Here is a 26,341-nt window from a genome sequence, read left to right as displayed (position 1 = left end):
ACTGCTTCTGTGTTGTTTAAAGTAGTTTTGTCTGGCTTTTTGTGTGGTCAGCATTTCTGCTAGCTCTTCCCCGTGGGACCTTCTCCCTTAACCTGGGCCTAGGAAGCACTCATTAAGGAAGAGTTTGTGTGTTCCTAGCTAATTCTAGCGTTCAGCTAACCTATGAAGGAGACTTCAGTGGGCAGCTGAGGTAGGAACCCTTTTCCAGGAAATCAGGACTATCAGAAGCAGCAAACAAACATAAAATAGAAACACATTCTCCTGTAATTAATGTTTCCATGAGACCCTGCTTACCAGGCCAGCAGGATGGTAACACTGGGTGCATCAAGTGACTTAAAGCTGACGAATTTAAAAACACAAGAGCTGAAAGGGACGCTGGCTGGACATCATTTGGTGGCTAGACACAAGAGTACCTGTGATGGGGGAAGTGCCAGAGACTCTTCCAGTTAGCTACTGCCCTCTTTACTCTCTCACCCCTCCTACCCCTCCCCCCTTTCCCTTTCTTCTCCCCTCTCTCTGCTTGGCTGCTTCTCCGCAGTAAATATTTATTTAAAAAACCAACGAACCAAAAATCCTCCAGTCTCTAGTAAATTTCTCCGTAGGAGATGCACGCTCCTTTCCACCAGGAAAATCTGACTAAATCTAGGCCTGACTCCTTCCCCTCAGGCCAGTGCACTCAAGGTAAAGTCAGCTCAGTCCCTGTACTGTTGGGCGCCTCAGTTGCTGCGGGGTAGATTGGGCAGGTCTGGGCAGAGCAGGGCTGTGCTGGTCTCCTAGCGACTCGGGCAGCCGTGGGGTAACATGCCACCCACGAACCGGCAGTGGTCCTGCAGCTGGCGACACTATGGCGGAGCGTGGGCAGCGGCTCCAGCTCCCGACTTTGCCTCCCAGGCTGCTGCAGGAGCACCGGAACTGCGGGCGGTGGTAAGCTCGGTGCCGCTGGGGCTCAAGAAACTGCTGATCAGGGAAGCCTGGATCCCCTGGGCTGGACCGGGAAGGTCCTTGCTGCTTCGAGTTGCCTTTCACGGTGTCCCCTGTGCCCTTACTATCTCAATAGAGTGTAAAGACCAGTGCTGGATCCTCCATCCCCCAAAGGACACAGCCTTTTGGGTTTGTTCGCCACAAGCCCCAGGAGAAGTCCTTTGAAGTCCCCAGGCCAGATAGGGACACACAGAGAGGCCTTCTAGGGAGTCTCAGGCCTCTGAGCTCCTGCCTGCAACACACAGCTGGGGAGTAACCAGCTCTTTCAACAGACCCCTGGTTCAGCGCACGGCATCCGCAGTACCTGAAGTCTGCAGCCCTTCCGTTGGAGGTTCTGGCCCAGCAGAACCCTTGGTGGGTGATACTTGAAGTCCTGGGAAGACGGGTCACTACTTGGAGGGTTGGTGAGGCAGGGAAAAGGATTTTATTTTCCCCTTGCTTGAGAGTGAGTTCTGGCTGGTGAAGAGGCCTTTCAATGGGCAATGAATAGGGCAGCAGGCCTAGAATCAGAAAGGCTAGAAGCTCACTATGTAGCCTAGGCTCGCCTTAAGCTGGTGGTCCTCCTGCCTCAGCCTCCAGAGTGCATGATTTGAGGTGTGCCACCACACCCAGCACTCTGGGCTCTTGTTTTCTTACTGTGAAACTGGACATGTTAGTGAATCAGCCTTGCAGGTCCATGAGGACCCTTGGGACGAGCCACACATAGAATACAGTGATCTCTGTATCTATGGGAGCCGTTATGAGTGCCTGGGAAGTCTTAACACCCGTCCCCTGCATTGAAAACCTATCTGCTTTGAAATAATTGTAGGCTCAGGGGAGATGGCGAATGTCCAAAATCCTACAGAGCCTTCCCTAGTGGCTTCCGATGGCACCGTCTTACGTGTCTACAGCCCGCCACCACCACGCCAAGAAAGTGACCTTGGCACAAGGTCCAAATGGTTAAGCAAGACCTCTGCATTTATCAGCTCTCATGTCTGTAGAATTTTCATATGTATACTTCAAGATTCCAAACTGCTTCATAATCAGAATTAATTACCTTCCCCATTGCTGTGGAAGAAGAGCTCACCAAAACAGAGAAGGGCTGGCTCTGGCTCATCGTTTTGGGAGGTATTGGTCTCTGCCAGTGAGGGAAGTGGGCAGCCCAGGCAGCCTCATCCACGGAGGTGAGAGCTCTTGGCATGACTGCACACATCGTGGGCCATCAGGAGCACAGATAGGTGGGAAGCAGAGCAGGAGTTTTACCCTGAAGGCTAGAGAGGTTTCATGTCCCCCAAAATTCCATAAACTCTAAAAAGAGTGCCACCAGCTGGAGACCGAGTGTTTAAACACGAGAACCTCTGGGGGACATTTTACATCAACCAACCACACAAGAACAACCGTGGGACCCTCATTGTCAGTCTTTCTTCCCCCGATCAACCGCAAATCTGTTCCCTAGTTCTGTAATTTTGAGCATTTTAAGAGTGTTACCTAGGGGCTAGAGAGCTGGCTCAGCAATTAAGAGTACCTGACGCTCTTCCAGAGGACTGGAGTTGGGTCCCCAGACCTCCATCAGGCAGCACACAAGTGCCTATAATTCCAAGTCCAGGGAATGTGATAAATAAGTAAAAATAAAAAATAATGCTAGCAAGCTAGAATGACATAGGTCATGCTCTTTTGATAGCGACTCTTCTCACCCATAAAGCTTGTGCGATCCATCCATGCTGTGCTTGTCAACGATTTGTTCACCTGGTTGCTTAGGAGCATGCTCTGTGGCATGTTTGTTTCTTTACGCACTTGAAGACATCCAGGCTAGTTTCAGTTTTTGACTATTGTGTACGAAGTTGCCACGAACCTTTATGTACATGACTTTGGAAGAACATATATTTTCATTTCCTTATGGTAAATGTCAATGTATCATATACAAATGTCTGTGAAAATAGCAAACATTCATGGGAAAATGGTTCTAGTTTTATATCATTGGTTAAGCAAGATTATATGTGGGCCTAAGCAGATATGGAGAGATGAAGTTGGGGGCATAGTTCGGTTTGCAGAGTGCTTACCTAGCATGAAGCTTTGGGTTCAACCCCCAGCACCCTAAACCCAAGTGTGACGGTGCATACCTATAATTGCGGCATTCGGGAGCTGGAGGCAAGAGGCTCAGGAGTTGAAGGTGGCTCAAGGTGTCCTCTACAAGGCTGGTTTGAGAGTAGCCTGGGCTATAGGAGGCTGTCTCTCAAAATGTATGAATAAATAAAGGCAGAAAGAAAATGCAGAGTTAAGCTTTTATCTACGAGAAGACGGGGTAGAAGAAAGCCCTTCCTCTTACATCCATGCACCTCTCAGAACTGAAAGGGAGGTTAGGGAGACTCAGCTTCCCTCAGGCTTTCTGCCAGGTTCAGAATTCTGAGTCTCAAACTAGGTACTATGCAGTTCCCATTTTGAGATGTATGGCTGTACTAAAACAAAGACATTTAATGTTTTAATTTGTTTAATGATTTTTAGGAAGCGCTTGGGTTTTTAAGTTAGTTATAAGTATAGAATATGAGCTTTATGAAGATAGTTATTAATGGGGAGGGTTATTTGCTAATAGGTAGAGCTGACTGGTCATAAACCCCAAGATGAGATGTGGCTCAACACACCCGTACCCATAGTCGTTTGAAGAGTGATTTATTAAGGACAGGGAGAAACTTTCTGCAAACTCATTTTTTTTGTCCTTTCATGTAGATTTTTAGAATGCAGTGAAGTTAAGCTCCTTAAAGATACCTGTACATTTACATATGGCAAAGAAGATTCTAGGGTTCACTGGAAACCACTGAGAACCAGGCTAAAATCTCTTAAAATTGTATGACGATGGTTACAGCAAAGATTGGATTTAGTATAAAACAGGACAGGCAAAAAAAAGGGAAGACAAGAGCTGTCAAAATGTCTGAGGCTGACATTAGTTAGGGCCATCGGCGCCCAGGTTCCGAAGTCCGCCTTGTCACTGTTCTGTATTCTGGATCTGGTATCATTTTCCTTCCCGTGTGCTATTCCCGTGTGCTATTCCCGTGTGCCATCTGTCCCTTCCATCTCATCTCAGTGACCTGACTGCTCCATCCTAGTGGGGGCCTGGAGGGGAAGGAAGCAGAGAGACACGGGCTGTGTGAAAGTCAGACGGGAGGAGAGATAAAGGAAAAGTCTACGACTCACCTGAGGGAAACAGTGGAAGACCACCCGTGCCTCCATGAAAATATGCGTCTAGTGGTCCAAAACTTAGAAAACCTTTGGATTCTGCAAGGGGACCCGAGATGCCAGATAACGCAGGAGAAAATAATAAAAACGATCTGTTCCAGCATGCTGCCGGTCACTGGTGCTTTGAACTGCATTAGAAACCCCAGGCCTACCCCCTCTTAACCATGGAGCTTTTTACCTAGAATGTATTTTTAGTGTTTCTAGTCCCCCCTCTATGTTTGTGTATATGTGTGTGTGTGTGTGCGCGCACACCTGTAGATATGTGCACTTGAGTGCATGTGCCCATGGAGGCCAGAAGCTTTGGGTTCCCTGGAGCGAGTTACACCTGTGTAGCTTTTGATGTGTGTGTGTGTGTATGTGTGCATGCACGCGTACGTTTGTGTTTAATTTCTCTATGCCTCACGTTAGCTATAAATAGGAATAATACTAGCACTGACTACATGGGGTGGTTATGACATTTAAATAGGATGATGTATGAAAGCACTTAAAGCAGTTCCCGTGTTGTGGGGAGTTCTCCAACTGTGTAGCTGTTAGGATTCTTTAAAGAAAATTTATCTATTTGTGTGTGTGTATGTGTGTGTGTGCACACACACACATTCTTGCACACAGAAGCCATCATGGGCGTGTAGAGGTCAGAAAACAACTTTTTGGAAACAGTTCTCTCCTACCATGTGGGTCCAGGGATTAGGCTGGTCAGCAGGCACCTTTGCCCACAGAGCCGCCTGTCAGGCTTTGTATACACACACACACACACACACGTGCACACAAACACACACAGAGAGAGAGAGAGAGGGAGAGGGAGAGAGAGAGAGAGAGAGAGATCTAAATGACATGTTGTGGGCTTCATGCAGCTCATGAACTATCATTTCCCAGCCTTCCTCCTGAGTTGAAAGGGGAAACCAGGGCTGTCTTAGTTAGGGTTTTATTGCTATGAAGAGACACCATGACCGCAACAGTTCTTATAAGGAAAACGTTTAACTGGGGCTGGCTTACAGGTTCAGAGATTTACTCAATTATCATCATGGCGGGAAGCATGGTGGCAGCGTGCAGGCAGACATGGCTCTGGAGAGGTAGCTGTGAATTCTACATCTGGATTGGCAGGAAGCAGGATGAGAAAGAGACACTAGCTTGAGTGTTTGAAACCCCAAACCCCGCCCAGTGACACACTTCCTCCAACAAGGCCACACCTCTCCATAGTGCCACTTTCCTTGAGCCTGTGGGGGGCCATTTTCATCCAAACCACCACAAGGGTCCATGGAGGTTATCTAATACACGGATTTATTCAGTTACAGAGGGGCTGCATTTGTTACCCTTCTCATCCCCATGACAGAAGACCAACGCAAAGCCACGCATGCGGGAAGGATGTCTTTGGGCTCAGGGTTTGAGGTGGAAGTGGCTGTTGTGGTGAAGACAGGGCTGAGTTCATGGTGTGAATCCTGCAGGTGGGACTCCACACCAAATGGAGAATAACAGCGCTTCCTCTCTTCAGTCCCCACCTCCAGTCCATGGCATGGCGCTACCCACATTCAGGGCGGTTCACCCTCCTCAGCTATCCCTCCCTGGAAATGTCCTCATAGGCGTGTGTCTCCTAGGCGATTCCAAGTCCAGTCAAGCTGACAGTGAACTATTTATCACAAGAGCTGCATTGCCACTGGGACCCCAGTTCTCCCTGCCACACTGCTGTTCCTTGTCTCTGGGAGGGGAACCGACCTGACTCTTCTTCACAAACACAATGGATTTTTTTTTTTAATGTGGCAGAAGTACTTAGAATAGCGAATGCTTCGGTTTACACATGGATGGGCCTTTAAAATACAGTGTCATGGATGGTACAGGTAAGACTTTGAAATAGGGTACTCAGTAAAAAAGCATCTGCATTTAGAATAGATGCACTCAGGGATAACTGGTGCTATAAGGATGTGTGCAGGCTAAGGTACAGCTCCCCTTCAGAACAGTGGCTTTGCTTAAGTGGGCGATGGGAGAAGACCCTGGGGACACAGCAGGACACACAAGGACAGGCTTGCAGGGCATGGTTAACTCAGCCTCCTGTGACTCCCTTTTCCTCTGTCCCCTCTCCACCCTCCCCCACCCACAATAGATGGAGGCCAGCCTCCTTACCCCCTCTTCCCAGCCTGGTCCTGGGATGCACATCACCTGGCCTGTGTCTTCTAGGCACCTGGAGACCCTGCCTTCCAAGAGTTTCATGAAGCCCAAGAGGCTGAGGTTCCCAGGACCTGTGAACAGCCGGCACTGGGTGTTTGTGAGAGAGGGACTGGATGACTTCAGGAAAGGCTGTCCCCGACACCAGCACCCCAAGGATGTCTCTCTGCCTCGTGTTCATCATAGACTTCCCCAAGCTACCCCCAAGAAGAAGCAGAATGGTCTGCCCGAGGGGGCTGCCCTGTTATCCAAGCTTCCACAGGCGAGGAAGGCATTCCTAGAGTGTGTGGAAGATAGGATGGCCCTGCACCCCCTGGCTCTCTACCCACATCTGGAAGAAGCTCTACCCCCTGAGGTGATTTGTCTGGGCTTGAGGGGGTGCAGTTGGGGGAGGGGCTGAAAATAATTCTTTCCAGGCGCCCAGGAGGCCCTGGGGCACCCAGGAGGCCCTGGGGTGCATGTTATAGCAAAGGAGGTCATACTCCCAGGTTCCTGTGCAGCCTTTCAACTCAGCATCCCACACAGGCAGTTTTGGCTCTCAAACCCTCTCTGTTAACTTTGCCTTGAGACTTTCTAGATACAGGATGCCATGCAGGGAACTGCCCAGTCTCACTTAGGTCTCTTTAGCCCAGGGCAAAGAGGTTTTTTAAGAACTCGCTAACAGGAGGGTAGAGATGGGAGAATCTAAAGGCCATGCGGAGAGGAGCAGGATTCAGGCCAGGCCTGAATAGGAACTCTGTTGGGTCACGAGTGTCCCAGGCTTCTCCTAATCAGCCTGCATAGGCCTCGGCATACCCTGTTTCCATATCTCAAAACGGCACCCAGTTTCCAGCAAGAAAGAAGAAATGGCTACCTTTTCACTAAGCTAACTATAGTTTTTCTAGGAATGGCTTTCTCATTTGACCTCCGCCATCCACTAGAAAGCTTAGAAATGGTTTCTTACTTGACCACCACAACCTTAAACAAATCCTGGGCTGTGTGAGATCTGAGGAAGAAGGCAGACTGGGTGAGACAGGAGGTGAGCAGGAATGTCTCTCCTCCCCCGACCCCTGCAGCCTGTCCCGGGCTAAACAGGCAAGTCTGGGTACACCGTTCCCTTGCTCAGAACCCCCTCTTGCTCAGTGGAGCCAAGCCCCTGCCTGGCTTTGGGGACCCTCTTATCTGCTGCTCTCCTAGCTCCGCCACCAACCTCTCTCATCCCGCTCCAGCTGCAATTTCTGATCAGCGGTTTTCTACATGGCTTTTTTCTTCCTGGGGTTTCAAATAAAGAGGTGGTTCTACCACATCTTGTGGTGCACGGCCATGATATGGGAGCGTGGTTCTCATTTCCCTGTCCGATTTCCCCACCTAGGTTTCATAAGCTTTGTTGTGAGGCAGGGTCCCCTTATGGCACTGACCTGGATCTTCAGTTCAGGTTTGAATCCACAACTGCAACAAAGGAACAACACTTCTTTTTCATGTGATCCCAGAAAAATCCAAACCCACAGTCTAGTTTCCGTGGTCCACTTGGTTCATGAGCCTGCTGCATCCCTAAGCTAGTCACTGTGGCTCTGGTGTGGTCTTGCAAGAATGGAGGTGAGGTTAGGCCAGCTAGGACCAAGTGGATGGGGGAGGAGAAAGAGGTGGCTCTTGGTCTGTGGGGGTGGGGGAGGGTCATGTGTATGTTGAGTTATGTGTGCCTGTGTAGTAGGACGAAGACAACCTCATCTGTAGATCCTTGGGTGCTGACCATCGCTTTATGGAGACAATGTTTCCTACTGTCCGGGGACTCACCAAACTGGGTAGACAGGCAGGTCTCTGTTACTTTAGCCCTAAGATTATAAGTGTGCACCGCATCCAGATTTTCTTTTTTAGTATGAGTTCTAGGGGTGGAACTCAGGTTCTCCTGCTATCAAGGCAAGCGCTTTACTGGCTGTGCTATTTCCCTCAGCTGGTGAAGTGGTTCTTCAGAGGAAAATGCAGACACTGTATCCACAGGGGCATGAGTGATGCCTGAGACGCCAGCAGTCAAGAACCACGGGAATCCAACGAGACACTCCAAGTTCTGGGTCCTTAGGGGTCTGGGGGAGGCTCACAGACATACTTTTGGAGGAGATGGAATCATAACACAGCCTGAGCACCCAGTGTCCAGGTGACAGATGCCCTGCAGCGCAGTACCCAGTACAAGGCTCTATGAATGATGTTTGAAAAGGAACACCAGAGGAGCAACTTGGTGCACTTTGTTATAGAATTGGGGCTCCCTTTTCTGCAGCGCTCACCCTACCGTACCCCAAGTCTGCTTTCTCTTTGCAGCTCTTATTGCAGGTGCTGGAGGTACTTGACCCTGAGAGGAACTTGGAAGAGACGTGGGCTTATTGTCGGGATACCAGAAAATTAATGAAGGGACCCACAAAGCTTGAAGAAAAATGTTCTTCTCAGGTGTGCCTGTGAGTACTGCTGACGCCTTTGCCCTGATAAACATTCTAGGATGCTCTTATCATATTTAGAACAATTTTCCTAATTAGGGTGTTTGGTTTTGTTAGTTAAAAAAAACAAAACAAAAAAACTCTCTCAGTCTCATTTAGGCCAGACTGACCTCCAGCTCGTCATGATGCTAAGGATGACCTGATGCCTGATCTCCCTGTGTTTTCAAGACTGGGATTTTAGGCCCATGCCACCACACCTGGCCATCTAGAATACTTTTTAAAGAAGCAATGGCAATAAGGATTTTTGGCGGAAGACAAGCCGTGGCTCCGGTCGATAAATAAACATGGCACCCATCTAGCTTTTATTGACAAGAGGATGGCAAAAGGCCTGATGAATTGACTTTATTCAACATGCCAAGCCAGGGGTTGGTTGGATAATTATATGCACATGTGTGCGCCTACGTGTAACACAGGGAATTGTCAAGGATGCTCTTGCTAGCCATTCTTTCTATTTTGAGACAGGGTTTAAGGTAGCCCAGGCTGTCCTGAAATTCTTCATCTTCTTGCCTCTATTTCCAGTGTGCTGGGATTACAGGCTTAGGCCACGACACCTGGCTAGGTGCTTTTCATCTAACGCAATTATAAAATCTTCTATTTTTGGAGGCCCTGTTCATCTTTACATAAACCATGCCCATAATTGCTTCCTTCTCTGAAACTTTCTAAAACATGAAACTTAGTTAAAAATTCTTTTGTACCTCATTCTTGCTCCTGAAATCCCATATTATTTAATAATGTAAATGTTGATTGACATAAGTAAGTTTCAACATAAACATGGGATGAGACGTGTTTACTTCTGAAACTGGGTGAGCTCACTGGCGGGTGCTGAAGTAGGTAGGGTGATCTGTAGACCGCGGTGACAAGGATCTCACTGTTGTTGCATTGCTTGCTCTCTGGTATATCCGGGAGAGCGACTCACCTCACCCCTGCCCTTCTCCCACTGGAGAGAGAACCTGTGGGGTGCACAAGTTTTTCTCCCTCTCTGTGCTGAGGGAAGGTCACCCCTGGTGGGGACTGGGTGGAGGAGTCTGCCAGTTTTTGGTCTTCCATGAACAAGTCCTCTTGGACATAAAGCCACTCCCTCCAACATGGCAGACACTTGTCTTAAAAGTGATGGTTTGGCTTCTGTCTTCTCTGTTTATATTGTCTCTCAGGTTGCACAGAACCTGCATGCAGAAGAGAGGAACATTATGCGTGGAGACATAATCTATGACATAGTAAGACAATAAAAGCAGCATCTGTCTTTCACTTTGGGGAGTTTACGTGGTTAACCCTGAAAAATCTCTAAGGCAGTGGCTCTCAACCTTCCTAATGGTGCGACCCTTTAATATGGGTCTTCTTGTTGTGGTAAACCCCAACCACAAAATTATTTTATTATTACTTCACAGCTATAATTTTCTACTGTTAAAACTGTAATAGAAATATCTGATATGTGAGTCTCCGAAGGGCTCAAGACCCACAGGTTGAGAACCAGTGTTCTGAGTAAGACATTGCAAACAAGTGGGTGTTGATCACCCCCACACTCAGAAGAAGTCCAGCAGTAATATATGATTATATTAGCATATCATAAAGGAAACATGTAATTTCAAAGAGGTGAGCTTGGCTGTTAGCATATGCATTTGTTTCCTTTGGCTGCTGGGGAATTTTGACACAAACCTGGTGGCTTATGGACATATTCTCCCAACATTTCCTAACAGCTGAGCCTATAGTCTGAAATGACGATCACAGCTGACATCAGATGTCAGCTGGGCTGTGTTCCCTCCAGAGACTGCAGGGAAATTTGCTCCTTGCTTCTCCAGTCTCTAGTGGCTGCTGGAGTTTCATGGCTCGTGACCACATTGCTCCAAACTTGAAGACCAGCTGCTTTGTGTCTCTGTCTGGTGTCCTCATGTCGCCTGCTCTTGTGTGTCAGGTCCATCCATCTCTGTCCTTCAAGGACGCCTGTGATGGTGTGTGTGACCCAGCAAAATAATCTAAGATAATCCCAGTCTCAGAAGTGTGGACGAATCACACCTGCGAAGACTCTTCAAAAGTGGAGAGCCCCAAGCTCCAAGGATTAGCACTTGATCTCTGTAGAGGCCTCCATGGCCCTCCCAGAGCATGAGGTGGCACCACCCCTCCTGAAAACAAGCTCCCTTGGCCAGTACCTAGCCTTCCCTCTGAGAAGAGCCTTTGAAGACAGCATCCAAACTCATTCCCTCTTGATCCCACAGCAGTCAAGCTTCCTCTTCAGTGCCTGCTGAACTCCACTGACCTTGCCCTTGGTCAAGGTCACATTGACACCTATTCTGCCACACCAGTGACTTTGCCCATTGTCCTGACAAAAGATGTGGCAGAGCAGTGTCAGGGGAAAGGGTTTGTTCTGGCTCACAGTTCCGGAGGGTACAGTCTATCATGGTGGGGAAAACATGGGGGTGGGGCAGCCTCACTGCCAAGGCGCTAGGAAGGTACTCCAGGGGCCCATTTCCTGAAGTCCAACAGAGAGTAGAGAGCTTGGGGCAGGATCAGGGTCAGGCTATAAACCCTCAAGCCTTGCCCCCAACAGTTTCTTCTACCTTCTTTCCAGAAGTTCCATAATCTGAGCAGCCCCAGCTAATGACCAAGTATTAAATATCTGAGCTTATGTGGTACATTTCCCATTCAGACCCTAACAGTAATTAAACAAGTGGTCACTGGCCACCACACTGTCATCGAGGACACAGTGAAGGCACCAGTCTAGACTGCTCCATGGGTAGAAAGGTTTAATTGGGCATCAAACTGCCAAAGCTATCTCTGGGTCGGGGGGTGCAGAGAGAAGAGCAACATGGTGGAAAAGCAAGCGGATTTGATGTAGCAGCAAACAGAATGGGGGCTCTGAGCTGGTGCAGGCTGTTCAGATGGACTGGGAACTAGATGTCCTTGCCAGAGGGAGTCGGCCTTGGGGTTCCTGGTCAACAGAAACTGAATTTCAGCCTCTGTATACCTAATAATCTTTCTTTTTACTTGGCCAAAGTTCTTTTGTTTAGGGCATTGTCACCAGCACTGTTATTTTGGGCAGGGGATCTGCGTTTCTATCGCACTAGCACACAACTGTTTCCATAGCAACTGACAGAACTGATGACATCATCTTTCCCTTTAACACTATTTCCTTTTTCTTTCTGAGACAGAGTTTCACTCTGTAGACCAGGCTGGCCCTGTGGCAGTCGTTCTGCCTTCCCAGTGCTGGGATTACCGATGTGAACCGCTGTCTTTCTTTAGCTTCTAGAACATTCTTTTTCCTTGCTTTCTCATTGTCCACTCTTTGATTTCTTTTGAGTGGTTTCTCCATTCATTCATTCATTCATTCATTCATTCATCTATCTATCTATCTATCTATCTATCTATCTATCTATCTATCTATCTATCCATCCATCCATCCATCCATCCATCCATCCATCCATCTATTTATTTATGTTGAGACATGGTCTCCCTATGTAGCTCTAGATGTCTTATTTGTTTGTTTGTTTTGATTTTTGTTTGTTTTAAACCTTGAAGTACTTCAGTTTCTGTACATTCACACCCAAGTGATCTTGGCCACTTTCAAGTGGACAATCCAGGATTTGTCCTTGGGCCTGTAGTTAACACCAGGAACTGTATAGATGGAAACCAAACTCTTCACTTCTCTCTCTAGTCCTCCTCTGCCTTTCACAGCTCAGGAAATAGTGAGGACTTAGTAACCAGTTGCTTCCAGAACCACAGCAATCTGCCAACAAATGGTCATTGTGAAATCCGAAGCGCTCTATTTCACTAGTGTTATTAGTACTCCTAGCAGCGCTAGCACTGCTAGTCTGTCCACCGTCTCTTGTTTGTATCATCAGAATAGCTTACTAATTTGTGTGGTGGCTCTGAGAATGGCCCCCATAGATTCATATATTTGAGTGCTCAGTCACTAAAGCGTGGGAAGGATTAGGAGGTGTGGCTTTGTTGGAGGAGGTGTGTCACTAGGATGTTTCAAAAGCTGACACCAGGTCCAGTATCTCTACCTCTCTCTCTCCCCCCCCCTTCCTCCCTCTCTCTTGCTCCCCCTCCTTCTGCCTCTTGCCTGTGGATTAGGATGTAAACAAGCCCCAATTAAATACTTTATAGGAGTTGCCTTGGTCATAGCATTTCTTCATCACAATAGCACAGTAACAGAAACAACTCGTTTCATGGCCTCCAAGCCTAAACCCTCCTTTCATTCTCTCTCTCTCTCTCTCTCTCTCTCTCTCTCTCTCTCTCTCTCTCTGTGTGTGTGTGTGTGTGTGTGTGTGTTTCTACCCTGTTTTAGACAGGGTCTCTTGGTGGTTTGCAGCTGGCTTGTAAGCTTGCAGGGAGTCTCCTGCTTCTGCCTCCTCCCTCCATGGGAGATCACTGGGATTACAGACTTGTGGTGCCCACCCTAGCTTTGTGTGCTTGCCGAGGATTCTGAGGATTTGAACTTGGGACCTCATACTTGTGCAGCAAGCGCTTTACCCATGGAGCCATTTCCCCGGTCCATTCCCCTCTTTTTAAAATTAAAACAATTACATTTTCATTTACTTTAGTGTGTGTGGGTTATGTGTGTACCACAGTGTACACCTGGAGGTCAAAGGATCACTTGTAGAGGTTGGTTCTCTCCATCTTCAGTGTGGGTCCTGGGCATTGAGCTGAGGGGGCCGAGCTTGGCCTAAGATACACTCGGTGGCTAAGCTGTTTGGTCCCGCAGTCTGCTTGTCCTCAGAGCAAACCCGATCATCTCACACACTTGGGCGTCATTCCTGAGCTCAGCCTTCCCTTGCTGCTTCCTAGTGCAGACGAAAGTCACACTGGACTGCACGTGCTGTGCACCCACACCAAGGCTGTTGCCCAGTCTGATATTTAGCAGGCCCAGTGCTCTCCTCTTCCGGGTCTGTGCTCAGTGACATTCAGTGGAAAGACTTTCTCTGCAGAAATGAGATAATTTTCTGCAATCCTCTCCAGCCCTTCCCGCATTTACTTTCTCTTTATCTCGTTCCTGAGTATCTGGCATATGCTGGTCTGCCTGTCAATCTGTCCTTCTTGCTCAGTTGAAGGCAAGTGAAGACAGCAATTTTGGTTATATTTACAGTTGAATACTGATTCCTAATGCTTCATCTCCAGCCCATATTTGGTGCTTAGGAAGTATTTCTTAACTGAATGGAAGACAAGTTAATCTGTGGATATCTGAAGAAGATGGTAGGTTCAGAGGCTGCTCTGTGGGAATGCCTCCTTCAGGAAGGGATATGAAGCTAGGCTGTAACTCAGTTGTTATGAGTGCTTGCCTAGTGCACACAAAGTCTTGGGGTTAATCTCCGGAACCAGCTAAACAGAATGCAGAGGCACATGGCTGTAATCTAAGTATTTATGAGGTGCAGGTGGGAGGGTCCGAAGTTTAAGGTTCTTCCTCTACTATGGTGGACCTCAACCTTATGAGTTGGATAGCGGGTGGCTGGGTTTGACATGCTCAAACTTACATTCAGCAGTGAGCACTTGGCCTGAAATTTAAATAAAGAATTGGGGATTGGGAGAATAGATAGACAATACAGAAATGCCAGTGAGAGCCTTTCACAGTAGTACAGAGAAGCAGATATCGATGGGCTGGATGTCAGAGATTGTAGTGGCTTCTAGATGGCACATGTATTAATACATGATACTCATAACTTTGAGTGTCATGACCCTGGATTTAATGTTCTTAAGCTTTAATCAGTATGACTAGCCATGACACACTTGCATTTCTAGCACCGATGGGGATATGTGATCTTTGACTATGACCTTTTCGAGACCTTGAGAAGTCTGATCTCATTTCCCAATGATACCTGTTGAGACTCACCTGGATTCATTGAACCTCCTCCTTCTTTCTTTGATGATCTCATTGTCTTTAGCCCCAAGAAGATGCCGGTGTCACATTCAGGCCAGTGGCTTTGTGAAGAAAAGCCAAGCAAAGTGAATTCTCTCTATCAAGACAGTCTCCTTCATGACAACGTGCACAGAGGGGTCCGAGACTTCTGTGACTGGGCCAAGGCTCTGGTAAGTTAGCGGTGACTTGTAACCAGTGGCTATGCGTTCATTTCCTGGCTGTCCAGTCCCGAGTAATCACACAGAAACTTACATTAACTACAAACTTTCATGTTAACTACAAACTGTTTGGCCTACTAGCTCAGGCTATTATTAACTAGCTCTTTCAGCTTAAGTTAACCCATAATTCTTATCTATGCCTAACCACGTGACTTAGTACCTTTTCTCAGTATGGCATTCTCATCAGGCCTTTCCTCACCTGCCCTCCCAGAACCCCAGTTTCTGAGGCTCATCCCAAGTCTCTGCAGAGTTTCTGATTGCCTGATGTTGTTCTCAGATTTGAGTATTACATCACTCTCAGATTTTTTTATGCATTAGTAATTTTTAGTCAAAATATTTTATATGCATATTCATTACATTTATTAAATTATGTATTTGTGTGTGTGCGCGCATGTGTGCATGTATGTGTCACAGTGACAGAGGACTTGTGAGAGCTGGTTCTGTCTTTCCATCATGTGGTCCTGAGGTTTGAACTCTGCTTATCTAGCCTGTTGGCAAGCACCTTTACCAGTTGAGCGATATTGCCAGCCCTGGTTAATGTATCTCTCTAGTCCTATTACATTAGCAGTGACTATCCTCCAGACCCAAATATAATTTGATGGGTTTAAGGGAGAAAAGAGAATTACCCAGAAGCACTTGGAGACCGAGGCCCAGTGAGGTCTAGATGCTGAACTGCTTTTAGGCGCTGTCCTCAAGTCCCTCTGGCCTTTTTACCTGACTTTACTCTCAGGTTTCCCCCAAGACATGCTGGAAGTGATCACCAAAATCAATTAAGGCTGCGTTGTACCACTGTGAGGTCTGGTGGGGAAGAGAGAAACCTTTCTCCAACAAGGCCGAATCCAGGGCTTTCTGCGTGGACCGTGTGTTTGTGTCAGAATTAATCCCCACGATTAGGGAGAGGATGCCTGCTCCCTGCTACCCACGGCACTGCTGGTCCGTAGGATTGTATAGGACTGTTTGACTCCCACGCGTTCCCTCATTTCTGCTGGCGATTTCTCTTCCTACCCTTCTCTCATGCCTTGCCGTGTCCTTGCAGGGAAGTTCACCCCTCGAAGAGGAGTTCATCCTGCAGCAGTTTGACCTTGACTATCACACCAGATGCAGCTGTGCGGTGCTTCCTGCTGCGAGAGAAAAGCCTTCCGTCCTGAGCAAACTGCAGGAGGCAGAGCTGTGCCATAAACCAAACCATGAGAGGCAACTCGGGAGAGCACAGGTGACTGCAGGAAAGCAAGCCGAAGATCTAAGGAAACTGAGTTACGTTAAAGCCTTACGTGCTCTTGAAGTCTGACTTTCTGGGGCTCTGGCCTTTTAAAGCCAGCAGACCTCTCAGGATGTTATCGTACTTAGTAAACATTTGATTAGAGAATTGATATTTGATATCTATGATAGTGATTTATGTGAAGAAGTCATACCGTTTTGAACTGTTACTGACTCCCCACTTTCAGAGAGCATTTTAAAGTGTTTCCTATGTTAAAACTGTAACATCTAATGGGAATATTAATGAATGCTTATTATTTATAACCAAGAGTAATACAATGATTGTAAACACTGTAAATCTTATGCCCAAAGAATTCTTATTTTTAGGTGTGTGTGTCTGTGTGTGTCTGTGTGTGTCAGTGTATGGATATATGCACATGACGGGAGGTGCCTGTGGAAGCCAGGGGCGTTGGATCCCCTGTAGCTGGCATCACAGATGGTTACGAGTCTGTGTCAACCTTCTGCAGGACAAACCCTTCATCGATGGTCGACTTTCCCTGAGAGAACATGGTGGGTGCTGGAACAAACCCCGGTCCTCTGGAAGAGCGGTGAGTGCTTTTAACCTCTGAGCGGTTCTCCACTACAGCTCCTTTCGGGATCTCCTTCTCCTCACAAACTTGGAAGCATGGCTGAAGAAAGAAGAATTGCAGCAGCATTTTGAAGAGAAGTGTCATGGGGAGCCCCAACGATGCGGTCTTTTTAACTTTCTGTTCGATTCCAGTGTAAATAAACACGCATGTCTCATTGTGTGAGTGAACAGCAGACCTCAGTACCTGTGTGAGTGGGGAGTGTCTTCCTCAGAGTCAAAAACAGCACATTATCTCTAATTAGCTTGGAATTACCTGTAATTTTTTCTTCACATGTCTTACCGTGTAGTTTTAGTTCTCTGAAGAGAAAAACAGAAGACTTCTCTCAGGGCGAGGAGATGACGCGGTAGATAAAACGCTTGTTGCATAAACAGAACGAGCTAAGCTTAAATCTTGAGAACCCATCCAAAGCCAGACATGGGAGCACATGTTTGACACTTCAGCTCTCCTATGGTGACATGGTGGCATCAGGGGTTGTGGGGATTCCCAGAAACTCAGAGCCAGCTAGCCTGGCATCTCAGCAGTGAGCAACAGAGACCCTTCCTCAGCACTAACAAGTGAGGGCTGGCACAGCGCTGTCCCTGTGCCCTGCATGTGTGTGCAGAAGCATATGCACTTCCACTCCCCCACATGCTTGCACACGCATGCTTGCACAACACTCTCACATGTGCACACACATACATACACACACAGTGTTTTGTGGGTGCAGAATTGTAGGTTCACAGTTTTTGCCTTTACTTCAGTACTTCAGTGTTGCTCCACTGTCTTGACTGAGTTATTTCTTTTTATTTATTTATTTATTAAAGATTTCTGCCTCCTCCCCACCACCACCTCCCATTTCCCTCCCCCTCCCCCAGTCAAGTCCCCCTCCCTCATCAGCCCGAAGAGCAATCAGGGTTCCCTGCCCTGTGGGAAGTCCAAGGACCACCCACCTCCATCCCGGTCTAGTAAGGTGAGCATCCAAACTGCCTAGGCTCCCACAAAGCCAGTACGTGCAGTAGGATCAAAAACCCATTGCCATTGTTCCTGAGTTATTTCTGATGAATCTTACGAGACGCTTGACCTCTGCTTCCCAATGTGCTGTTTTCTTCGGTCGCTTTTGGATGTTTCTTTTTGTCAGTGGTTTTGAACATGCATACACACACATGCACAAACTCATGCATGCACACATTCACCTACACACATACACACACACACTCACATACTCACATACCATTCTTTTTTTTTTTTTTTGAGACAGGGTTTCTCCGTAGATTTTTTTTTTTTTTTTTTTTTTTTTTTTTTGGTTCCTGTCCTGGAACTAGCTCTTGTAGACCAGGCTGGCCTCGAACTCACAGAGATCCGCCTACCTCTGCCTCCCGAGTGCTGGGATTAAAGGCATGCGCCACTACCGCCCGGCTTCACATACCGTTCTTTTCAGACTTATTGTGCTAGGAGTTCCCTGAGCCTCTTTGACTATTGGACTTATAATTTTCATAGATTTTTTTGCTTTTTAAAATTATTAGTATATACTATTTATACAAAATGATGGATGTGTTCTGACATTTCTACATATGTGTACAATGTTCTTCTTTCATGAACTTTGAAAAAAAATTAACCATTAGTTCTTCAAGTCTGTTTTTGGCTTCTCAGTCTTTCCCCTACATTTGAATGGCACATGAGGAGGCTTGATGCTGTGTCCCAGCTCCCCGCTTCTGTTCTGTGTTTTTCTCCTTTGTTCATGTTTTTCTGTCGATAGAGCTTTAAATTCTATGATTTCTTTCCCTGAAACATCGGTGGTTTTGTCTCATAATTACAATCTTCATGTCTAGACGTCTGATGGGTGTTGGCTCTCCATGCCGCCACCTAATCTTTTGGAACACATGAGGTCCAGTTTGAGAACCTGCTCTGTTGTCTTTTGTCAGAACCCTGTGTCTGCTCTGTGTCGGTTCCCATGAACTTGCTTATGTCCTCGAGATGCGCTATGATTTCCTGCATCACTCCATGTCCGCTGGTTTTCTGAGTAGACGCTAAGCATTGTGGGTTTCACCGGAATGAGTGTTTGGGGCACTTAGGCATGTTTATAAATATTTTTGGAATTTGTTCTGGGATACAATCAAGTTTTTTGGAAAAGTCTGGTCTTTGGGGATCTTGCTTTAAAGATTCCTTGAGAGTCTCAGGCTCTTTATTTCGTAGTTCTGAGCAAGACCTTCAGTGTGTTCTCCCGGTCCTGAGAACAGGAGGAAGAGGCACCTGATCCCAGCCCTGTGCAGCTACCAGGCCCTTTCCCTCTAGAGCATTTATCTGGTCCTTCCCCTGATCTTGGGGGGTTTCCTTTGCCTGTGCAGAGAGGGAACAACCACCTCCCCCCACCCCACCCTCTGCAGCCCGTGTCTTTTCTGTGCGGTGGGCTGTAAACTTCCATTGCCTGGCTATCCTTGGGCTCTTGATCCCTCTGTTCCCTCAGTCCAGTGAGTCCCTTGGGCTGCGTCTGGGCTTCCCCTCCCCCTCCCCAGGGACTCTTTCTCTGCAGTCAGCAGGCAATTATGGCACTTATTTTGTTTGTCCCTTTCCTCCCAGGTATTACTGTCCTGATTACTGAGGCACAGTGTCTTGCAGGCTAATTTTTTTTCTTTTTTTCTATGTTCCAAATGCGGAAAGGAGGAGAGAAAGCCAGTCTGTATTCTGGAAATGCAAGTCCCCCTCCTTTAGTTTACTGCTCCCCAGTTCTCAGCACTGCTGTACTCTGCCCTCTGTTATTCTTTAAATCTGTTTCCTCCCCTCCCACCGTAGCTCTGCTCATGTGGTTGGTCTATCTGAAGTCCCCTTTTCCCTGCATGGATCTCTGTCTCTTTTTAGATGAGAGTGTGTGTTAGTTTTGCTGTGGACGTTTTTTTCGTCTAGGTATATTGGTTGATATTATCAGTAGGTACTTGGTTGAGATTATCAGTAGGTACATTGGTTGAGATATCAACAGGTGCATTGGTTGAGATTATCAATAGGTGCATTGGTTGAGATTATCAATAGGTGCATTGGTTGAGATTATCAATAGGTACATTGGTTGAGATTATCAGTAGGTACATTGGTTGAGACAATTGTATTCTTATTTTTCCACTCCTCATAGCACTGTGTGCCCCTAGTTTTCTATTTTCTCTTCTCTCTGTTTGCCAGTTCACCTGTCTGCCTATTCACTCACCCAGCAAACATTTCTGAGCATCTGTGTGTTCAAAGGTGTTCATAGCAAATGACACAAAACTGGAGAAGTACTTCATGCACTCAGGACTTACGGTCTAGCAAAGTCAACAGGCAAGTGGTTAACGGCAACAGAATGATGTCTCGTGTGTACACGTTAAGAAGAAATGACCGATCCAACAAACATAGGGTGTCGGCAGTTTCAATAAAGGCTTCAAAGAAGAAATTATGTTGTGTGGAAGCATGGAAGATCATTAGTACATTAGCAACCTCAGTTCTTCAGCTGGGTCCCACTTCTGTCCCCACTCCTTCACCCCATTCTCAGTTTCCCTTCTTTTAATTCAGCACTTCTCTGCACCCTTCTCCCCTTCCCCCAAGGATTTTTGCAGATGACATTTTGAGTTGTCCTAACTCAGCGGGCACCACTAGCATCTCAAAGATAGAGGCCAGGAATGTTGGTTGTTAAATATCCCACCGTGAGGAGGTCAGCCATCTCACCTCAGCAAAGAATGATCACGTCCCAAATGTCAATAGTGGCAGAGTTAAGAAACAGCACTTTAATTTAGCAAATATTTATAGAGCACCGGCTATGTCCTACATGGTGCCGGAGCTAGGGAGGTACAGTGGGGGAACACCTCCAAAGCTTGCGTTCCAGGGGGCACAAAGAGATGCAGACAATGAAAATATACAAAGCATATCAGGCAGTGGCCAGTGCTGCCGGGAAAACTGGGGCAGGCAAAGAAGCCAAGATGTGATGTGAGGCTTGCAGATTTTTAAATTGGGCGGTCAGGGAAGATACTACCACAAACAGCAGAAACTGGGCATAGGAAGGATGTACTTGAGGCCCCAATGCAGGAAGTGTGATGGGCGTGTTCTAGAAGAGGGAGGGAAGTCAGGATGCTTGCAGAGAGCGTGCTAAGTCCAGCCCTAGGAGGGGCTGCCCCCATCAGCTGCAGTGTAGATGTTTTAGACAGACTGGGTAACTCCCGAACGCCCCACACTTTCCATTACATGGTTTAAATGCAGATGAGAGGAGCCGGAGAAATGGCGCTGCTCTTCCAGAGGATCCTAGCTGGTTCCCAGCAGCTATGTCAGGTAGTTCACAATTGTCTGTAACTCCAATTCCAGAGAAACTGATCCCCTCTTCTGGTCTCCTCGGCATCAGTCCTATAATATATATGGGCCCGCTCTTATGGAGTTAGAAATCTGTTATTTCTGCTTTGATGATAAACTGATAACTTAAGGGATATGCCCGTGGGCTCGCAGCCACTGAGAAAGGGAAAGACTGGATTCAGGCTTAGATCTGTCTGCATTCAAGGCCATGTTCATAGGCGTTACTCTGTTTTCCTAATTATGAATATGCACGCTTCTTTTGTAAAAAAAAAAAAAAAAGCACGTTGGAACTTTGTAAAATAATTGGCAAGGACCAGCTATAAATTCTAAGCAATGGCACACTTTTCATAAGATGAACCTTAGATTATTGTTAGATTATTGAAGTGATCAACCAACCAATAAACAAGTAAGTACTGTCAACTAACGACCCAGGAATTATAGTCAACTAACAACCCAGGAATTATGTTACCTTTTCTAGAGTCCTCATAGGCCAAAGCAGGTGAAGATGAGGTACGGAGCCTGGTATCTGAAGACCAACTTGTGGAAGAAGCAAAGAGCGGATGAACCTTTGGTTGATCCCAAGATTTCACACAAAGCTCAGGATGCTAACTTTGAAAAGCATCTTCAGGAGCAGGTATGTGCATGTGCTGAGATTTGGTTGTCTGAGTCACGGGTGATCACTGCATGGTTGGGCACAGAGGTTCCCCCAAAGTCCCAGAGCATATGTATCAAAGTCAGCAACAGGAAAGGCAAGGTGAGTTATGTAGCTCATGTAGTGAGCAAGGCTTGAATTCTGTCTTCACGGTAAGCACGCTGCCTCTGAACTGAGACAGCACGCCTAACGTTTTGTGTTTGAGACAAGGTCTCACTATGTAGCCCTGGCTGCCCTAGAACTCCATATATAGACCAGGCTGGCCTCAAACTCAGAGAGCTTGGCGCCTCCTGAGTGGTGGAATTAAAGGCCTCCACCCTCAGCCATTACTACCATTTTGAACAATGTTTCTATGAATGAATGTTTAAAGGGCAGGTGGCCAGGTGGAACCTCCACAGTGCTCAGGACTGGTGTGATTTCATGAAGTTTCAGGTGACTAAGGGTGGAGCTTGTTTCCTCTCGGCAAGAGGTGACGATCACAGAATCAGGACTGCCCTTGAGAAGTTTCATTAGAATCCAGTTGTCTTGGAAGCTCTAAGAAAAGGGACGGAGCAGCAAAGCCGCACCACCATGCCGAGGCCCTGCTCTACCACAGATGAGCGGTGTGCTCGCCTGTCTCTTGTACACATGCATCTGCTAGAGCAAAGGTCATCGCCGTTGCTCTGGAAACGGAGGTGTTGACTCACTCTCCACCAGACTCTGATGAGCACATTTGTGGGCTGCTTCTCATTTCCAACAGACCGGAGTGTCTCCAGACACTGGGTGGGAAACCCTGTGCAGATGTGGATACTTCATTAGAAATTGCCTATCAGGCCGTCCTGCAGGTCAGAAAGCTCAGACATACGGTGGGTGGTGGTTTTTCTGTTTCCTCGTGATGGGTATAAAAGGCTGTTTTTTAGGAGTGAGGTATGCTGTAACTCTGTTAGCACAACATGCTTGAATAAACTTCAAAATAATCTAAATAACACTTAGAATTCTGAGTGCATGGTATAGGAGTGCCCAAATGTATGAGAATTTAATTCATAACTAATATTTTATTCTGACAGCGAAAAACTATGTGTGGTGTCTGAGTACTTATGGTCAGTTAATGAACAAGTAGTATCTTTTCTATTTGGGTAACATGGTTGGTATAATTATTACAGTGATAATTATTCATTAGGAGCTCTAGACACAGGGAGGAGTCAAAACGACAGAATTGTTCTACAGCAGTCTTTTTGGAGGCATAGTCTTGCATATGTAGTCCAAGCTGGCCTAGAACTCACGATCCTCCCAAGTGCCGGGATGACAGGCATGTTGTACCATGCCCAGCCTGTCGTGGTGTTGATCAGTCACACTGTCATCGCACCCGAGGGAGGGTTGAGCCTGTGCACTGCAGGTGCGGCTACAGCGGTCTGTCAGTGGGGGACAGCCCCCATGGCAGTCTTACCGAGAACCCGAGAGTCTTCACTGACTTGGTTTGTGTGGTGAAATGACCTGAAAGAGTTGAACCGCAGTATGTGGATTTCTACAGCCACTCTTTGAGTGCAAATAAATGTAAAGAAAAATAAAATCAAAAGGATGCTTGACTATCCCGAGGGTTTGGGACCAAAGCAAGCCTGCTTTTGATTATTGTGTCCTTTTAATTAAACTCTGTAAATTGTGGGGCCACTGAAATGGTTCATTTGCTTCCCTTACCAGGTAAATGTAAAAATTAAAATTAAAATCTATAAGTGGTGGATAGATTCTTTCATCAGTTTCTAGATATACGAAGTCAAAACTTTTCAATTGCCGAAATCTGTTGCTCATCCTTTATTACAGTGTAAGAAAATAAACGGCCGAAAGGTTGAAATTAGAAGTCTTTAAAAACCCCCATTCCTTAGCTGATGAACCTCAGAGTGAGAAGGCAGTGCCTACAGGGGGACCTCAAAGTGGGGGACCTCACAGTGGCTCCCACCTAGTTCTCCTTTAATCTGCTTTTTTAGGCGGAACTGCTTGCAGGCCTACACGGAACCGTGGCCTTTAAGGACTTCATTCTAAGCAGGGGTTACAGGATGCCCAGGGTGAGTGAAGAGCCGGTTTACAGAACCCTGTTGAAGGCTTTGAAGAGATAGTGTGGATGAGAAGTACCCTAACATAATCGGAGAGTCATCTCCCGGCACCCTTAAACCTCAGGAAGGATGCAGTCAAATAAAACAATGTTAGGAGCCGGGTGGCACATGCCTTTAATCCCAGTACCTCAGAGGCAGAGGCACATGGCTCTTTGTGAGTTCAAGGCCAGCCTGGTCTACAAAGAGAGTTCCAGGACAGCCAGGACTGTTACACAGAGAAACCCTGTCTCACAAGCAAAAACAAACAAATTCAGCATTGCTTTTCAGACGGAGCCCTTTGGTCCGTCTTCCTGATGTTTCGAAGTCCACTCTCCTTGGCACCAAAGTGCACGGAGTAGAGTGAAGAGTGCGTGCCTTGCACAACCTGTTACTAAGACACCCAGACACCCAGTGTACCCAAACAGTTGGACACTAAGCATAGAGACCAAAGTCTTAGCTAGCAACAGGCTCTTCACAGTTTGCCATCAAGTCCCTCAGGCTCTGTAGAGGACAAAATAGCCAAGCACTCAGATCGTTAGAACAAGATATCAGATTTCTTTTTCTTTTTTTTCTTCTTCCATTTTTATCCCCTCTGTATCCCCCTTGTTATTGTTTTGAGACACGTCTTATATAGATAGTCCAAGCTAGCCTCAAAATCACTATGTACCTGAGCCTGGCCCTGAACTTCAGAGCCCCCGACCCATCCTCCAATTACGAGCTGTATAGGTATGTGCCACAACATCTGCTTGGATTTCTATTTTCTGAGGGACAGAACTAATGGTGACTTATATTTAATGTCAAATAAATGAACACATTGAGCATGCTCAGAACCGCCTGGCTTTGGGTAAATTTAGAGCATGGGATGGAGATTTAGGATTCAAACACTCCATCGTAGAGTTCAATGGAGTGTCTCCTTTAGCTCTAAGCATCAGTGATAGACCACTGGCTAGATTTCCTCTATACTCTATGTATATACTCTATTCATATGCATTTGATAGCTGCTTGATATGCATAGAAAGTCCACATAAGTTTATTTATATATATTTTATGTAGAGTATGTAAATTGTGCTTATTATATTTTATGTTGTGCATTTTATATACTTTTGTATATTATGTAGGTATATTTGTTTTTGGTGTTGTTTTAGTGACCTTGAGCCTATGATCCCCTTGTTTCTAACTCTTAAGTGCTGGGGTTACAGGCATGTGCCACCGTGCCTATTACTGTGGCCCACTGAGGCCAAAGGAGGACATCAGGCATCTCTCACTGTTCGCTGTATTCTCTGAAGACAGGGGCTGTCGCTCGACCCGAAACTCTTGCCTAGCTTAAGGGGATCTGTGGGAGTGAAGTCTTTAAGCTGGGGCATTATAGCAGGAGGGCTGTGTAGCTTTTCAACAAAAGCTTTCTAATGAAGAGATTCTCATTTTATTCCTGTAGTTCCTTGAGAAGATATATGCTGTCGAGAAAGGTAGATCTGCAAATATTAAGACTCCTAGGAAACTCATGCCAACAGCGAGGCATCCTGGGAGAAGATGAAGCAGCTTTTATTGACCGCATACTCGGGTTTTCTTCCATTATTTTAATTATTAAGTAGGGCATGGTAAGTGGCCACACGGAAACTTCAACCTGGCAGCATCTATAAATATCAAACCCGACACAATGTTTCTAAATAGCTTTAATCGATTTTTGTATTATTTTTAGTTATGTATAGTTGTGTATGTTTGTATGGGGGTGTGTACACATGAATATAGGGGCCCTCAGAGGTCAGAACTGGTGAGTCCCCTGGAGCTGGAGTTACAAACAGTTGTGAGCCACTGTGTGGGGGTTGGTAATTGAACCTTGGTCCCCTGGAAGAGCAAGTGTACTCTTAACTCCTGATCGAGCTCTCCAGCCCCCTCAATCAATGTCTTGTTTGTTTGTTGTTTTCTTCAGGCAGAGTCTTGCTCTGTAGCACAGGCTAACCTCTGATTAGTCACCCCCACCCCCAGAGTAGCCTCTCAGGGGCTAGAGTGGCAGCTGCCCACCAACATCCGTGGCTTAGCATTTTGTGTGTTACCAACTATGGAATCTAAATTCATGTAGAGTCTCCTCAAAGTTTTGTGTTATGAAAATTACAGAAGTATATTAGTTCTTTGTAAGAATAAAATCATAAGTAAAGGCAGAATCGCTCTATTTTTATTGTTATAACTTTGAATGGGCTCCTCTTTTCTTCCTTTATGGTATTATTTTCTTGCATTTTGAGTTAAGCTGAGATATTCTTTCTCTCTTCTTAGGCATGTTAGTCTTGCTAATAAATGTGTACTTGCGATGGAAGGTCATAGGTCAAAAAAAATTTAATGAAAAATTAAGCTAATATGTTTTGTTACTTTTTAAAGATAAAAATTTATTCGTGTATGCATGTGGCTACCCACAGAGGTCAGAGGAGTCTGCCGGATTCTCTGGAGCTGGAGGCACAGTAGTTGTGTGTTGTGCTACGTGGGCGGTGGGAACCAAATTTGGATGCTCTACAGGAGCAGCAAGTGTCCTGGACCCTGAACCATCTCTCCAGCCACTACATTTTATTACTTAAAAAAAATTTTTTTGGGGGGAGGCAGGGTTGGAGAGCTGGAACAGTGGTT

General features: G+C 46.5%; 1 protein-coding gene across 1 annotated transcript; it reads left to right on the top strand.

The window, feature by feature from the left end:
• Positions 1-811: 811 nt before the first annotated feature.
• On the top strand, positions 812-25,454 carry Fam47e (family with sequence similarity 47 member E). Its single transcript, XM_057772453.1, has 9 exons — positions 812-924; positions 6,361-6,703; positions 8,641-8,774; positions 14,687-14,831; positions 15,916-15,992; positions 16,573-16,684; positions 21,486-21,641; positions 23,621-23,698; positions 25,161-25,454. The coding sequence occupies exons 1-9, from the start codon at positions 845-847 to the stop codon at positions 25,257-25,259; spliced, it is 1,224 nt and encodes a 407-aa protein (XP_057628436.1). The 5' UTR covers positions 812-844; the 3' UTR covers positions 25,260-25,454.
• Positions 25,455-26,341: the final 887 nt, after the last annotated feature.

This window comes from Chionomys nivalis, chromosome 6 (assembly GCF_950005125.1).
Source record: "Chionomys nivalis chromosome 6, mChiNiv1.1, whole genome shotgun sequence".
NCBI classification, from domain to species: domain Eukaryota; kingdom Metazoa; phylum Chordata; class Mammalia; order Rodentia; family Cricetidae; genus Chionomys; species Chionomys nivalis.
This window is presented reverse-complemented; position numbering and strand designations above follow the sequence as displayed.